Source organism: Schistocerca gregaria, chromosome 2 (assembly GCF_023897955.1).
Source record: "Schistocerca gregaria isolate iqSchGreg1 chromosome 2, iqSchGreg1.2, whole genome shotgun sequence".
NCBI classification, from domain to species: Eukaryota; Metazoa; Arthropoda; class Insecta; order Orthoptera; family Acrididae; genus Schistocerca; species Schistocerca gregaria.
The window spans coordinates 657,667,991-657,686,445 of record NC_064921.1 but is presented as its reverse complement, the minus strand read 5'-3'; the positions used below and the strand labels follow the sequence as shown (position 1 = coordinate 657,686,445).

The following is an 18,455-nucleotide window of genomic DNA, read 5'->3' as shown; positions in this document are numbered from 1 at the left end:
ACAGATACGTTCGTCATACGTCCAGCATTGTAGTTATTTCACGCAACGTGCTTATGTGTTGGCACTGTCAACTCTATGCAAATGCCGCCCCTCTCTGTCGTTAAGTGAAGGCCGTCGTGGTGAGAGGTAATGCCTTACATTTGGTACTCTCGGCACACTGTTGAAACTGTGGATCTCGGAATTCTGAGTTCTGTAACGATTTCCGAAATGAAATGTGGCATGCATCTAGCTCGAACAATCATTACGCGTTCGAAGCATGTTAACTCCCGTCGTGCGACGATAATCCCGTCGCTAGCCTTTACACATGAATCACCTGAGAACACATCACAGCTCCGGCAATGCACGACCGTTTATAGCTTTTGTACGCAACGTTAAGGCCATCCGTATATGTGCATATCGCTATCTAATGACATTTGTCACCTCAGTCGATAACAGTAGTAGGCATGACCCTTCCAGAGGTGGCGCATTCTCGCCTTATTCGGGTCATTGAACTCACTTATCCGTCTAGTTATATAGCACACAGAATTTCAACGTTAATAGAACGTGACATTTTTTACGCAGCAAGTCATTGCAGGATTTGAAACACATAAGCTGTGAGAGAAGAATTCCTGTTATCGACTGATAACTGATTACGGAAAATTTGTAGTTTGACTCACACCTGGCCTTTGAGCGATATTCGTCATATAGTCGTGCTTTGTCCTGGAGTTATCCCGAATCGTCAGGGGCTTGTCACTTTGGACGCGGCCGCGTCCCCTATACGCCGTTCCACATAGATCGGAGAAACGCTCATTACAGAATGGTTTGTTTTGGACCTATCGACTGTATTGGAATCTGGCAGTTTTTAATCCATGACATACCGCCTTTTAGCGGTGTTTTGTTTTGACGGACAACGAATGGTGGGAAAAAAGATTCCGAGCTTTTCCGCTCATGTTTTAGTCATATTTTCACCTGAAGATGTGGCTTTTAGCGGTACGAAGCCGGTAGTGATATAGTAATAAAGTACCAAATGCACCTGAAGCGGTTATTAGTATCCAAAATTAAGAGTTTACATTTCAGATACTTTGCTAATTACGACAACATTTTATAGTGAAGACTGCGGCAGTTCGTAAAACACCCGTAATTATCTCGCAAATGGCTCGTTAGCGGTACCATGTTTTTTTCTTTGTTATCGTATACTTTCACAAGTGTTAGTTGTCGCTACTAGTTATGATACACTCTGTAGTGTATACGTATTTTGCACTTAGGCACCTCTCTCAGTCTGGCACTAAAAGACTTAAAGCGCTCCCCCCCCCCTCCCCCTCGTGTTGTCCAACGTGAAAGAATGAGACATTCTTCGCGATGTTTCCGAATCACGTAACTGAGGCGGAACTTTTCCATACAGTATTAACCCACCCGGATGTGGAAAACAGCAACATCGACCTTGGCCGATACACCGGCCATCGTCCGTAGGTAGTCACACGGATTAGATCCGTGTCCGGTGCCCCTCCCTGAATCTCGTAAGTGGCGTGCTAAAAAGGGCATCTGCCGAGGCGGACCTCATTCGTGACATACACTGTCCAGTCAGGTTAATATGACCTCCTGCCAAATGCCTAAATAATGACGTTTCGCAGCGCGGAGGTACAGGAAGAGTGTCAGTGAGGTTCTGGAAGGTACTAATAGTACTGTGGAGCCACGCCGAATCCAATCCCGTCGCCAGTTGCGCTAAGTTCCTCTACTGAGGATCCATGGCGCAAACAGCCGAGCGAGGTGGACCCACAGATTGTCGATTGGGTTTAAATCGGGAAGGGTCTGGTTGCTAGGGGAGTACGGTAAGCTCATGCTGGTGCTCTTTGAACGTCGGTCGTGCACTCTGAGTTATGTGACACGTTATACGCTGCTGGTAGATGCCACTGTGCCGAGGAGAAAACCAATAGCATGTAGGGGTGGACAACGTCTTCAAGGACACATGCGTACTGCTGTAGATTCATTGTGTCTTCCACCACGACGAGATCAACCGAAGAATACATTCCCCAGACCATAGTCCTCCCTTCTCCGGCCTGGACCCTTACGACGATTGTTGAAGGACCAAGCACCCCAATGGCCATGTGTCTGATGGAGCACAAAACGTGATTTATCCGTATAGGCCACCTGTCGCTACTCAGAGAACGTCCAATTGCAGTGCTGGCGCGCAAATTTCAACCTCTGTTGACGATAAATCGCAGTCAGCACAGGTGGATGAACCAGACGACTGCTGCGGAGGCCCACACGCAGCAACGTTCGCTTAGCGGTCGTGGAGAAGATACTGTTGGTAGCTTTTCGGTTCATCTTGGTGGACAGTCGCTCAACAGTTTCGCGACTATTCGCAAGCCACATCTCCACAGCCGTCGTACACCCATATCATCTACGGCCCATCGTGCAACACAGTTGCCTCGGAGCTGGTTTTGTATAGCGCCATTTTGCCATGCGCGATATGCTTAATCAAGGCGTCGCTCTAACGCCTTACAGACTTAATCGTTTCGGAAATGCTTCCATTCTTCACCCGAAAGCCAATAAACAGGGTCTTTTGACGTCAGATAAATCACTCATTTCCACATTACGGCATCGACTGCCCTGTTTTCTTCGCCCCCTCCCCCGAACCGGTTAATGTACCCTCCACTGCTAGTGCTCACATGCCGTCAGTGAGTGGCTATTGCACTTCGATGTCGAACATACGCAGTGGTCACGTTAATATGACTGGACCCCTTTGCTTTAATGCAATATTACATTATTATAAGATATTTATTTAAACACACCCAGGGTCGGATTTAAGCACTGGGCTGATGCGCCCATCACCAACTATAGTAAACGGGCGTTTCGGTCAATTGTAGCTGGCATGCTCGGTATTTTGTAAGATGACACGGCAGTACACGCACAAGGAAGAAAATCGCTTTTATCAGGTGGTTCCTCTTGAATCCATCCTATCCTAAGGCAACACTTCGCAAATAGGAAAGAAAAGAAGCGGATTTATTCGTCGTTGCTATCATTCACCGCCTGTAACTAGTTTTAAGGTTCATATTGTAAAGTGTACCAGACATATTTCGTAAAGTATCCAAAATCCTTAAAAAATACTTTTTAGTTTTCCACTTTCTTTTGAAGATGATAGTATGTGCTCTTGCGTTTTTGGATGCCTAAATTTGAGATTGACAATGGCATCTCGATGCTTGCCTTTGCAGATCGATTAGCGTGATCTTGAGATTTATAGCTTTGGTTGACGAATTAAAAAGGCCACTTCCTGAAGGTGAAAATGACAAACGCGATTGTTCTTAGGTTAGAAATCAAGAAAAATATTTGATCATATGAGCAACTGCAACTGAGGAACATTGTTATAGATTAAAACTCCATTTCAGTTGCTAGTAAGCTTCTTAAATTATTCCACGACCGGTTTCGAACCTTGAAGCTTCATCTTCACGTAGCACGAAATAATTGCGAAATCATCAATGTGAGGGGGTCGGGCCAGACTGCCATTGCGGATCACACCCGCGTCGAACAAACGCATGGGAGAGTAGTAGGAACCACAGCGCACGCCCGGACAGCACGACATAGAAATGACTGGCTATCCAGACGTGGGCTGTGATTGCTTGTCCTATGCTCCCATGCGTTTGTTTGGCGTGGTTCCGATCCAAAATGACTGATTGGCTCGACTGCCAAACATTCATGTTTTTGCAATTATTTGGTGCCACCTGAAAATGACGCTCTGAGGTTCTAGGCCGGTCGCGGAAGAAATTAAGAAAATTACTAGCAATTCTACATCTACATCTATACTCCGCAAGCCATCTGAAGGTGTGTGTCGGAGGGTACCTTGAGTACCTCTATCGGTTCTCCCTTCTATTCCAGTCTCGTATTGTTCGTGTACAGAAAGATTGTACTTCAACAAAAGCCCGTACCGAGCTACTGAGCGTCTCTCCTGCAGTCTTCCACTGGAGTTTATCTATCACCTTCGCAACGCTTTCGTGGTTTCTAAATGATTCTGTAACGAATCGCGCTACTTTCCGTTGGATCTTCTCTATCTCTTCTACCAACCCTATCTGTAACGGATCCCACATTGGTGAGCAGTATTCAAGCAGTGAGCGAACAAGTGTACTGTAACCTACTTCCTTTGTATTCGGATTGCATTTCCTTAGAATTCTTCCAATGAATCTTAGTCTGGCATCGGCTTTACCGACGATCAACTTCATATGATCATTCCATTTTAAATCACACGTAATGCCTACTCCCAGATAATTTATGGAATTAACTGCTTCCAGTTGCTGACCTGCTATATTGTAGCTAAATGATAAGGGATCTTTATTTCTATGTATTCACAGCACATTACACTTGTCTACGTTGCGATTCAATTGCCACTCCCAGCACCATGCGTCAATTCGCTGCATATCCTCCTGCATTTCAGTTCCATTTTCCATTGTTACAACCTCTCGATATACCACAGTATCATCTGCAAAAAGCCTCAGTGAATTTCCGATGTTATCCACAAGGTCATTTACGTATATTGGGAATTGAGATAAATAAAAACCAAGAATAATAAAGATGATCCTAAACGGCGTAGCACCATACGAATTTTATAGATCCGACGCTAGTTGCTCCCCTTTCCAACGCTCGTGGTCAACTGGAGAAATCAGGATGAATGTTGTGTTTTTGTGGTGCTCCAGTCACCAGAATGGGACTGCAGGCGGTGTGGCTGCTGGCGGCAGCGGTGGCGGCTCTGAGAATGGTGGCGGGCGTCGACCTGTTCTGCGACTGCGCGCACCGCGGAGGTCCCACCGTGGCCCTGCACTGCGACGAAGCTCAGGTACGCCTACGAGGCCTTTATGGCGCCTCTTCACCCCTCGTAGCCTGGTGTGCTTCATGATTAAGTTATGTCGTTCACAATTGCTTGGACGCTGTGATTCCCCACCTACACCACTTGTCTAAAAAGCTTGCTAATGGAAGAAGATATTTATTGCGCTCGTTTATTTGATGGATATGACCGTTTAAATGTGACAAATGACTGGAAAGCCCGAAATGTATTCGCCGATGCTTTAGAATATTACGGTCGCCTTTCCCGTGTATTTTTAAAGGATAACGTGGTTATTCATATACAGTGAGCTGACAAATGTCAAGCGATACCTTATAATACCGTGTCGGACCTCCTTTTGCCCGGCGTGATGCAGCTAATCGACATGGCACGGACTGAACAAGTCGTTGGAACTACCCTGCAGAAATCATGAGTTTTGCAGCCGTCTATAAGTCTAAAAATGATGCTGTGCAGGATTTTGTGCACTAACTGACCACTCGATAAGGTCACATAAATTTCGGCTGGAATTCTTGCCAGACGACCTGGGTGGCCAATCCACTCCCTCAAATTGTTCAGAATTTTTTTCACACAAATCGCGGACCATTATGGACCGGCGAAATGACACTTAGTCATTCGTAAAATTTCTATCGTTGTTTGGGATCATGAAGTGCTAGAATGATTGCAAAAGTTCTCCATGTAGCCGAACAGAACCATTTCCAGCCAGTGATCGGTTGAGTTGGATCAAAGGACCCTATCAATCACATGCAAACACATTCCACACCGTCAATAAAATTCTTCTGGGTTTGAGGCCGCATTTTTATCTGTAAAATTCCGACGTTTCGGTGGCTGTTGCAAGGCGCCTCATGGTGTATTCCTAACTCCCGAAAAGTTGGAATTTCACAGATGACAATGCGGCCTAAAACCCAGGAGTATTTTATTGACTGTGACAGCCGCCCGCAGAAGCCTACGTTTACGTTTAACAGTCCACACCATTATGAAGCCACAATCACCTTGCACCGTGCCTTGCTGAAAACCTGGACCCACGCCTTCTTGAGTCCTGCGCGACACTCAAATCGTACCATCAGCCCTCACCAATACATCTGAACAGAACACGGTTTGCCAGTCGTCCAGAGTACAACCGATATGGTCATGATCCCAGGACGGGCTCTGCAGGCGACATCGTGTTGTTAGGAAAGGCACTCACATGGATCGTCTGGTGCCATAGCCCTTTAACGCCATATTTCGCAACACTGTCATAAACCGGATACGCTAGTCGTTCGTCCAACATTTATTTCTGCGGTTATTTCATGCAATGTGGCTTATCCCACAGCACAGACAACTTTACGTAATCGCCGCTGCTGTCGGTCGTTCAGTGAAGGCCATTTGCCACTGCGTTGCCGGGGGTGAGACGTAATGTCTGAAATCTGCTATTCTTGGCACATTCTCGACGCTGTCGATCTCGGAATACTGAATTCCCTAATGGTTTCCGAAATGTCCCACGCGTCTAGCTCCAACTACCATTCTGCGCTCAAAGTCTCTGATTCCTGTCCTGCGCCCATAACCAAGTAGAAAACCGTGTATAAGGGTACGCGATACTACCCCCAACTGTATATGTATATCTCACTATCCCATGACTCTTGTCATTTCAGTGTAATGAATATATCGATTATGTACTGTGTTAAGAATATTTTTTCCTTACTCTGCGGATGACACGATGTGTTTGTAATTTTGTGGCAGGATGATTTTATTGGCTATACTTGGCCATGATACACAGTATTTCCAGTTCTGAATATGGGGTTCAGCATACCTGCATATATTACTTATTTATCACTGCTTATTTATAAGCTTTTAATATTTTATCTATTTATTGTTCATCAACTTAAGATTTAACATTTGCTACATCCCAACATTTGTGATGTGTTAACATCTATTTTCCTTTTTACTACTGTATATCCTTGAAAAAAAAAACCTGTTATCACTGCCTATATTGTAATTGTTTTATGTCGCATGCCATCCCTATATCGTAATAATTAATGAAACTATGTCAAAATTTTTCTGCATTTATACCTTGCAGTTCGTTTCAATGAAGATGTCAATTAACTGTCCCTCCATGTCTTATAATTTTAACAACTAACATCCAGCATGAGGTCTGTATATTTTGCTATATTTATTTATTTTATGCCTGAAGCCTCCGATTCCCGGCACATTCTTGACAATGTGGATCTCGGGGTACTGAATTCGCTAACGGTTTCCGAAATCTCCCACACATTTACCTCCAACTACCATTCTGCCTTCAAAGTTTGTTGATTCCTGTCGTGCGGCCATTACCGTAGTTCTTCCATGGCCTTCAAGTTGGTATAGTACACAAATGTTTTGTGCAATTTGCATAATGGCTGCGAAGCACTTTCCTTCATGAGTCAAAGTACTGAGCACCGTTGAAAGAAATTATTCTAGAATTTTGAACTATGGGTACCATCTTAGAGGAGGAAACAGGGACAGGTTAGGGAACATTAGAAATGAAGTGCACGTTACTTAGACAAACCCCAGAATGAGAGGATCCTCCTCGTGTCAGGACACAGTTGACTCCCCTCATTGTCAAAACAGAAGGGTTCCTGTCATTTTGGAGTCCATCTGAATGATCTACCCTTCATTTCTAATCCTCCCCCTCTTTCTCCCCTGAGTACACAGTTAAACTTTCTTGTGCTTTTATGTTTGTTGGCCAAGCTAATAAAGCTGAAAGCAGTTTTTAAAATGAGATGCTGCACCAACATCTTAAAGTATTTTATCCAACAGCATATCTGTTCTGATAATCAGTAATCATATACTTGGGTGTCCATAATTAATGTTCCAGATTCAAAACGCTGTAGAAAGAGACCCACTTCTCATAATTATGTCAAATTTTAACAGCATATAATTGATGCACGGGCAAACATAATGAAAAAAAATTAGTGAAATTTTGGCCCATTGGATGGTACTGTGTCAGAATACAGACAGCAACAGACATATATGGCACACAGCTGAAGCTCTTTTACAAGAAGGGTGACGGTGTGCTAGTAGCCCTGCAGAAGTTCCGAACACTCAAGGCTGTGATAAAACTGAATTGTTCCGGTGTCTGCTAAGTGTCTGGAGAAATTGATGACAAAATTCTTTTGAAGTGTAATGTGCCAGAGGGATGAAAGCAGATGATCCAATGTCTGTCAAAGATCTTGTCACAGCTTTGCCGGAAGGGTCAAGTGGTGGTGTGCAAAAATACACTGCACAGCGAATTGCCTGAACGCTGGACCTGCCTGCGAGCGCGGTGCATAAAGTCCTATGAAACTGCATTGCTAACCATACAAAACCGCCCATGTTCATGAGTTGCTCCCTGCTGACCTGCCAACAGGTGAAATGTCTGCACTGGAATTTCTTGGTCACATGGAAGTGGACAATGAATGGCCATGGAACAGTCCTTTCTTTGATAGCTGTTGTTTGTATGGTTGCTAACTCCATCTGTTGACGGTAGTTGTTTTTGTTACCACTACAGTTCTTGAAGTACGGTCAGTTTGGCACCAAGTTCCACACATATGAGAGCTATATTTATCTTATATACCCACTTTTGTGTGGTTTGTTTTTGTACTTCATTATAATTTTTGATAGAATCTGTTGTCCCTTTACACATTTATTTGGTTTGAGGCAGCTTCTTACACCGTTTCTCTTAATTGTTACCACAGCTATGTTTGATGATGATACATCGAAATATGTCGATAAATTAATTTTGACCAAGAACTTACGCATTTCATTTCCGCACATGGATTCCGTATCAAAAAATCATATGTTAAATTAAAAGGAAGGTTCAGCGTTGGCCGTAATATTGATGTTTTATTGATAGTAGAATCGACTTTCGATCACATAGTGATCATCTTCAGTGCTGGAAGCTGTGGTGTACAAATTAAACTCAGACACTGGTATCAAGTCACCTGTCTGAAACCTGTCAGTACCTGCAGGCTTTATCTATGTATACAACCTTCTTTTATGATTCTAGAACCAAGTGTTAGCTATGATTATGTTATGCTCTGTGCAAAATTCTACCAGCCGGCTTCCTCTTTCATTTCTTTCCCCCAATACAGATTCACCTACTACGTTTCCTTCTCTCCCTTTTCCTACTATCGAATTCCAGTCACCCATGACTATTAAATTTTCTCCTCCCTTCACTATCTGAACAATTTCTTTTATCTCGTCACACATTTCATTTATCTCTTCGTCATCTGCGGAGCTAAATGGCATATTAACTTGTACTACTATGGTTGGCGTGGGCTTCGTATCTTTTTTCGCCACAATAATGCGTTCACTATGCTGTTTGTAGTAGCTTACCCGCATTCTTATTTTTCTATTCAGTATTAAACCTGCTCCTGCATTACCCCTATTTGATTTTGTATTTATAACCCTGTATTCACCTGACCAAAAATCTTGTTCCTCCTGCCACCGAACTTCACTAATTCCCACTATATCTAACTTTAACCTATCCATTTCCCTGACATTTCACGCTCCACTTCGTAGAACGCCAGATTTATTTCTCCTGATAATAGCATAGTTTCCAAAAATAAGTGCTCACGTTCTTTGGTAGCCAACTAATGTCTGTCTTGTAGGTTACACCACTTGATATTGGCAGTTGCTTTCCTTACCACTACATTTTTCGGTGTGGGTCAGTTTGACACCAGGCCTCAGATATATGACAGCAGTAGCTTCAGTACCTTATGTGCCCACCTTTATGTCGTTTGTTTTTGTACTTCATCGTAATTATTGATGAAAACTGCTGTCCATAGTGCATATGTTTCTCCTGAGGCACCTTCTTATACTGTTTTGCTCTTGTTTGTATCACATCTATGATGACGATGTATCGAAACATGTCAATATATTAATTTATGACTATGATCTTCCTCAATTCATACTGTGCCTTTCCTGGAGGATCAGCTTCCTCAGAACCATTTTCCTGTCACTTACCCAGCACGATTTGGCTGATACGTTTGAGAATGAAATAATTTCAAATCTCCCGCTTCACAGCGCGCTTACAACGGGGACAATGACCTCTGACCTGTACGCTCTGTAGAAGCTCATGTCACTTGCAACACTTCGAGTATTCGACGTTCGTTTATCTTCTGCATGATGAACGACGTTGCTCTTGTTCTCCATGGACATGCCACACTCTCGACTTTGAAGATGACGTCCTCAAAGTCGAGACTGTGGCATGTCCGTGGAGCCGTGGAGCATCACAGTCAACCCTGCTAGTCGACAACAGAGCTGTTTCTCGCAGCCCTTATTGTAGTCGGACAGACATGATATGTATGATATGTACAGGTATCTCCTGTGTACCATGGTGCGTATTCAATCGCATGAAGGCCGCAACGGCCCCTCCATCATCCGTAGTGTAAACACTTGTGACACATCAGCAATTACTGCTCATTGCCCTTTCGGTGTGTCAAGTGTGAAGTTCGCAAGCGTCGGAGTGCTGCATACTCCCGGCCTCAGAAAAACCAACATGTGCCCACTGCTTGGGAGCCTCTCACGATCCCCTACATCTGGCTTCCTGGAAGGGTTGCCCTATGTACCAGAAAGCTATGAAATCTTCTTGCCCTCCAAGAAGAAACCATCTCCCCGACTTAAAAGGTAAACCCGACGACCATTCCACCACTGATGCTCAGGCATCTGATGCATCTGTGACACAATAGCCCTCTGTGGCACCATCCCCTACAACCACATTCGCTGCTGTAGCTCAGTCTCCTCCTGCTCATCCATCTTCTGTGACGAATACCAACGACTACTAAACTGAAAGAGTCCCTGCAGCCTACTCACGCCCACCCTTTGAAATGCAGCAGCTGTTCATTGCGGCATCTTCTCCACCAGTCACCACACCCACCTGGCCCACAGCAGAGTCAAGCAACAGACCTGGGATATTCTCTCAGTGGTGCAGGCAGAAGCTTCTTTCCAGGATGACACGAGAGAGATCCTCCTTGTCATCTCTCTGTTCACGAAGTCCCACATCAGAGATGCCCTCCATGAAACAGCTCGAAAGACCCATCGTCGTAGATTATGGGCTCCGACAGATTTTATTGTAATGACGAATCGCCCACTGCACAACCATCAGCCCCTTTCGGATCTAGTTGTCTGTATTTTTAATGCAAATGGCATCAAACGCATGAAGACTGAACACCGTCCTTTAAGACCACCATGTGATTTTACTTGTTTCGGAAACCCATCCGAAATGCACCAAATATTTTTGTCTCTGCAACTTGGTCTGCTAACGCACTGACCATCTCCAAGGTGGGAGCCTGGTTGTGTTCCTACATAATACACTCATTTACAATCAGAAGGCTCTCCAACCACTAGAACATCTAGACGCTACAGTGATCAACGTTTCTATTCGCCTTCCTGCTAATATTTTTGCCGCTGCGTACTTGAGCCCTAGCCTACTACTTCTTGAAGCAGACCACCGAAGCTTGACATCATTTGATAAACTCATTGTTGGAGCAGATCTCAGCGCCAAGCATCTGGCTTGGCATTCACACGTTGCTAATCCAAAGGGCACTCTACACATTGAGCTGTAGGATCCTCTAACGGTGTCAGTCTATGCTTCCCACACTCCTACCCAAGTAACAGTCCGCTCCAACTGCAGCCAGACGTTCTGGATGTGGCCATTTTCAAGAACATTTCGGTGCAGTTTTCGTTGGAAACGCTCAAGCAATTGGCCTCTGACCATGACCCCATGCTACTGCACCTTAAAGACGTCACTCTGTCTTTAGATGTCTGTTGACTTCCATTCCCCCAAGAGCTTTAACTCCACTGGATAACTTGCCTCCCCTATTGCGTGAACTCAAAATCCAGAAACACCGCTACTGCAGGTGTTGGAAGCGTTTTGTGACCCTTGGGATAAGTATTGCATGAAGTGTCTCCAACGTGAATTCTACCACTGCCTCGCCAATTGGATGACAGAACAATGGGAGGAGAAGAGGTCCACCTTCTCCAACATAAACCAAAATGGCCTGTTGCCTGAGCCCTATTACACTCTCCAGTGAAGACCAGCCATCCCTTGCTCACAATGGATGGCTTAACTTATGATGCCCTGCATGTGGTAGAAACTTTGGCTGATGCGTTTGAGGCTCTGAACCAACTGCTCTACGAAGACCTTAAGCCTGATGAACTCCAGGATGACCACGATATTCTGGTGGCCGTTGGCGCTTTAAGACTAAGACCACATCTGACTAGCTCTCACCTTATGTCCCCAGCGGAAATCCAACGGATCCTGTGGCGAATGTATTGGCAGTCGGCTCCAGGTTTTTGTTAGCATCTTAAACGAACACCTCCACTGACTCCCACGAAAGCTACCGGTCTTATTTACCAGCCTCCTGAACCACAGTCTCACAACCGTCCTCCCCCCCCCCCTCTTACAGTGGAAGCTGGCCAAACTGATTCTCATCCCCCAGCCCTCGAAGGATCCTATGGTCCCTACTAATAACAGGTCCCTTAGCCTTCTTCATAACATGGGAAAGGTTCTAGAATCTTTGATCCTCCACCACATTTCCCAGCCTTTAGTTGTGGTGGGCACAATCCATCCAGAACAGGTCTGATTGCTTTCCACCTGTCAGCTGAACTGCACGTTATTAGGATCACGGAACGATCACCATATCGACGCCAGCGGTTTTCCTTGACCCACAAAACGTGTACGATACGATTTGACAGAACAATCTTGTGTACAAAATGCTGACTCAGACGACCATCCCCGACATCTATGTCAAGATCGTTAATAATTTCCTTCACGGTAGAAGCTTCTTGGTTACTCAGCAAGGAAAATGATCAAGCTTACGTCGTAACGCTCAATGCTCTGTTTTGTCTCCCATCTTCTTTAACATTTATATTAGTGAAATTCAAGTCATCCCACACTGCCACCTGGCGCCATACGCCGATGATATGGCACTCTGACGACCTGCCAGAACACGGACCAGCTCATTGCTCGTCTCCAGCGGCAGGTGGATCCGACAATAACCTACTGTCGTTCGATCAAAATTGCCCTCAATACCGCCAATACTACGGCAGCCTACTTCACCAAAAGGCTCCCAACCTCCGCCACTACTTCGCTACTGCAGGCGTCCACGTCCCATGGTCCCCTGGATGGATAAAATGTTGCTCTTCCATCGACACGCAGATTACGTCACCCAAAAAGGACAGAAACTGATAAAAGCGTTATACCCTACCCAATGTTCAACAGCATGGAAATGAACATAGAAACTAAGCGCAGATTGCACCAGCTGGTTCTCCACCCTTCCATAATCTATGGCTCCACTGCGTGGGCCACGATTAGTGCCTCCCGGATGCAGACCCTCCAGCACCTGCGGAATAAGGTGCTTTGGTAGTGCCGACATGCCCCTCCCACCACAAGGGTAGTTACCATGTTACAAACATGGTAACTTTGAAGACGTCCTTTCGAGAAAAGGCGAGGCGTCTCTATAACAAAGTGGATGCCCTGCATGATACGATCACTGGCCTACAGAACATTGGCACCGCCACCCTGTTCCTCTCACCGTCCTTGAAGACTCAGATTCAGAACATGGCTAACGATAGCCGTGTTGTCGTCGCTAATAAAGAGTCAGCCTTGATACGACCACTCGATACGTCTCGACCACCAATATCAGTGCCTGCGTAGTTGTGATACCTATTGCCTGCTACCTTGAACTTCCACCATCGGAGGGTGGTATGGGACTTCAGGTCCCACTGTCGCGTGATAGAACAAATTTACACTTACACCAAGGCAGTAAGACCGATATTCACCAGTGACGATGTACCTCAACCTGACAAAAAAAAAGGTCTGACGATGATGTCCCTTTGCCAGGTGAAGTGTCTTGAACTTATATCGAAGTCCAGTTGAGAGGTTAATTCTTCACGTTCACGAAGAGATTATAAGAGTCAGCAGCTTTGTTGTATTACCTTAATCATGAAACGAAATCAAATTAGTATTCTACCATTTCAGTTGTTTGTGCAAAACATTAAGACAGAAGCACTTTCAAAAGTAGCACGTGGGTGAACCACACATGAAATATACTTACTCTCCCATACTTACATTTAGCAATGGCGAAAACCGTTTTAGGTCTTTTTCTTACAATAGCCAGGAAAGCAAAAGACTCAATTACGGAGAAACTTATCCATTTTTTTAACAGTTAAAAGGTGTTTCAGCTTGTTGTCATACTTTACATGATATACTGGGATGACATATCGCTAAACGAAAGTCACTAGTCCAGTATCGCCTGTTTTAAAACATCAGGCCTTCTGCTCTATCAGCCAGCTGATTTGTCTCTAACTGTCATACCACTAGCTCTGATCACCTACGAGTATCTCATCCGGATCACTGAATTTTGTGATAGGGATTTACTCATTTATTAATCTTAACACAAGAGATCTGCATGTGCCTTAAGTTCCACAAAATAGTTACATTGCTTCATGCCATTAAAACGTCACTAGAAATACGCAACTACCCTGTTCATAGCGGCATGTTCAGTTACGGTTATAATTCATTTTTCCTGTGGTAATCTGTTACTCATAAAATGCGCTACTGCTCGTGCTTGTAAGACCCATATGCAGCGCTATACTGGGCGATATATTTCTCTTACTTGGCCTGGAAAGGTCTTTCCAACTTTTTGAATCACATCAAAATAATTAAAAAAATAAAAAGGTCATGTAAAGCGATACATCTAAAGAAATGCATTCTGTTTATTATTTTGTAACAATTATCTCGAATTAGAAGTACGCGTATCTATTGACGAATGCTAGTATGGACCTTTGAAAAGTATTCTCTTGGCACAAATCGACTATTCATTTTGTACCAAAAATTTTGAATTTGTCCAGTAATGAAGACAAAGTGGGGGACGCGATGGGGGCTGGAAAAGAGTTTAAACCGTCGCCCGGCTTGATTTACGTTTCCCGGGGATTCCCCAGCTTGCTTAGTTGCGTACAACCAAAGTGGTCTTTGGGACAAAAAATGGTTCAAATGGTTCTGAGGACTATGGGGCCTAACTGCTGTGGTCATTAGTCCCCTAGAACTTAGAACTATTTAAACCTAACTGCCCGAGGCAGTGTTCGAACCTGCGACCGTAGCAGTCGCACGGTTCCGAACTGCGCGCCTAGAACCGCGAGACCACCGCGGCCAGCCCTTGGGACAAAGTCAGTATCGGTTCCCATCCATCGTCCCTCATCTTGTTCTCTGTGCTTCGTCTCTAATGACTTTGTTGTCGAAGACAAGTTAAGGTGGAACTGTTCTTCATCCTACGCCAAGGATTCTTTTACCATTCAGCAACCAGTTCTTTCTTCAGAGAGGCTTTTTCAATCATTATAAAGGAGCATCATATTTTCATCAGTTGTTATATGGGAAACTAATTGGCCTATGTTTTGTGGATAGATATACAGAGAAGCTTTTGCCCGGCATTCTGTTCTCTTATAATCTACTCCTTTTACTATTTTTCAGGCCGGGAACACCAATGTGACGTGCCATAAAGGCAAGTAACTCTTCCAACTACTACGGTAAGGAAATGTAAGCTCTAATTGAGAAGGTTTTCTGCATAGCGTAAATCATGCTTCCACTAATTAAAAGTCATTGGATAAGTTTCACTGTTCAACTATTTTGGCTCAAGGTAAGTTTTGTAAACAAAATTAACTGTTGTAACGTTAACTTCAAAAATGCATTCTGCTGAAACCCTGATTTATTTGGACACAAGATGAACTTCCGCTATGAAACTTTGGTGGTCGTTTAAGATTGAGAAAAACAAATATTTTCGGAAAGCTATATCTGAGAAACAGGAAAATTATTCTACTGAAACTACAAAATGGCCATCTTACATACAGAACTAACGCACATGGAGAACGTAACTCCTAGAGAGGGTCCTTCACCTCATCTCTTCATAAGACTCTGAGGCAGTTTAGTTATCCGCTGCTAGTCCCCTTTATCGCCACTGAATACTATTCTTATAAAAGCGCTGTACAACGAAAGTTGCGATTTGTATAATGCCGAAATTAGTCACAAAACAAGCATTACTTTATGGAATTTGCGTGACTTCGTTAGTTAAAACAGGCGTTCCGAGCCCTACTTCCTCATCAGGCGACCTATCACGTTACACATCGCCTGCTATGATGCGCTTAACCTCAGGTTTCTTGCGTGATTATTGTGACGTTTGGCGGCCGTGCCCTCTCTTTACTCGTGGTACTCGTGTAGCATTTCGTGTCAAAATCTGCTTCACATGTATGGGTTGGACAAATTGAAGCACCACGAGAAATACTTGCATGAACATGAAAGCAGGAGCTAGCCAAACCTGCAGGATGCAATGTTGTATTTGACAACGAACGGCACCTGCGCAATGTCCTCAATACATTGCAAATGTCAGTGGTGGTCAGAAAACTTTAGTGTATAGCTGTGACTGGACTGCGTTGGAGCGAAGTGAAACCGAACGTGGGCAAATTATTGGTGCTCGTATGGTGGGTACTTCAGTAATACAGGTAGCCGAAATGTTTGACGTTTCAAGATGGGAGCAGTCTGAATATTTCTACATCTGCATCTACGTACGATCTCGGAAAGCTACCGTAAGGTGCGTCGCGGAAGGTACTCGTACCATTACTAGGCGGTTTCTTTCATGTTCCACTCGCAAACAGAACGAGGGAAAAAGGAGTTTGTAGATACTTCGTATGAGCCCTAATTTTTCATTTCTTATTTTCGTGATCCTTACGAAATGTATGTTGACGGCGGTAAAATCGTTCTGCAGTCAGCTTCAAATGCCGGTTCCCTAAATTTTCACAATAAGCACTGCATACAACGAAAGCGCGATAGCATCATCCCGTAAGTCGAAACAAAGACGAAGGTTTGTGTTCAGTGGTGGCGACGAACTGTCATTGAACCAAAATAACACAAAGGAAGCTTAATAAGAAGCGAATTGCAGGATCAGCTGTAATTGGAAAACCACTCATCAGTGATGAAAATTCCCGAACAGGAAAACAAGGTACCGAGGCCATGCAGCGTAGATAAGGAGCAATGGAAGAAAGTCGTCTGGTCGGATGTGTTTTGTATCACACTGTTTGCATCTTCTGGTCGAGTTTACGCATCATGATGGAAACATGGTTGGAATTCGTTGATGATTTTGCCAGTCAAAGAAGTGGTGTACGGAGGTACTAAGGAATGAAGTACGCTTGAAGTTCTCTAAGGCTATAGATACTGGGATAGTGAATAGCTCAGTAGACAATTAAGTTGAAAATGAATGGACGTCTCTAAAAAGGGCAGTCACAGATGTCGGAAAGAAAAACGTAGGTGCAAGAAAGGCAAATGCGAATAAACCATGGCTAACAGAAGAAATACGTCATTCGATCGACGAAAGAAGGATGTACAAAAATTCTGTGGGAATTTAAGGAATACAGAAATACAACTCACTTAGGAATGAAGTAAACAGGAAGTGGAGGAAAGCAAATGCGAAATGACTGCATAGAAAATGTGAAGAAATCGAAACCGAGATGATGGAAGGACTGACTCAGCATATAGAATAGTCAAAAAACCCTTCGTTGAAATAAAAAGCAAGGGAGGTAACATTAAGAATGCAATGGGAATTCTATTGTTAACAAAACGACTATGAGCGTTGGTGTGTACTAAGTATGAGACTGGCGACATACCATCAGACTTTCGGAAAACCACATCCACACAATTCGCATGATTCAAAAGCCGACAAGTACGAGAATTACCGCACAATCAGATTAAAAGCTTAAGTATCCAAGTTATTGACAAGAATAATATACAGAAGAACAGAAAGTAGAATTGAGGATGTTTTAGGTGACGACCAGTTGGTTTTAGGAAAGGTAAAGGCACCAGAGAACCGAGGTTGAGGTTAATAATGAAAGCGAGAGTGAAGGAAAATCAAGATATGTTCATAGGATTTGTCGACGTGGAGAATAAATTAGACAATGTAAAATGGTGCAAAATGTTCTAAATTCTGAGAAGAATAGGGGTCATTAGACGGAAAGGTGGGTAATACACAATCAAGAGGGAATAACGAAAGTGGAAGACCAAGAACGAAGTGTAAGGATTAAAAAGAGGAGAAGACAGGTATGTAGTCTGTCACCCGTGCTGTTGAATTTATATGTCGAAGAAGCAGTGACGGAAATAAAGGAAAGAGGGGGTTTAATTCCAAGTTTAAGATTCGATGACACAATTGCTTTCCTCAGCGAAATTGAAGAAGAATTACGATATCTGTTCAACGGAATGAACAGTCTAATGAATACAGATTGTAGATTGAGAGTAAACGGAAGAAAGACTAAAGTAATGAGAAACAGCAGAAATGAGAACTGCGAGAAACTTAACACGAAAACTGATCACTAAATAGATGAAGTTAGGAATTCTACTACCTAGGCAGCAAAATAAATTACGACAGGCAGAGCAAGTAAGACATAAAATGCAGACTAGCAATGGCTAAAAGGGCGGTACTTTTGGAGCACAGTATTGTATAGTAAGGAGACGTGGACTGTGGAGAAATAGGAAAGAAGAGAATCGAAGCATGTAATAAATCGCGCTACAGAAGGGTGTTGAAAATTAGGTGGACTGCTTAAATAAGGAATGAGAAGGTTCTCCGTAGAATCGCGAGGAAACGAAATGACACAAGAAGATGGGGCACGA

General features: G+C 43.8%; 1 protein-coding gene across 1 annotated transcript in view; it reads left to right on the top strand.

Annotated features, from left to right (window-relative positions):
* The window catches only part of LOC126334699 (uncharacterized), a 65,859-nt gene that overhangs the window by 10,014 nt on the left and 37,390 nt on the right, over positions 1-18,455 (top strand). The window contains exons 2-3 of the mRNA XM_049997201.1: positions 4,665-4,804; positions 15,276-15,306. Coding sequence (XP_049853158.1) covers positions 4,673-4,804; positions 15,276-15,306 — 163 coding nt within the window. The 5' untranslated portion in view covers positions 4,665-4,672. The remainder of the gene's footprint in view (positions 1-4,664; positions 4,805-15,275; positions 15,307-18,455) is intronic.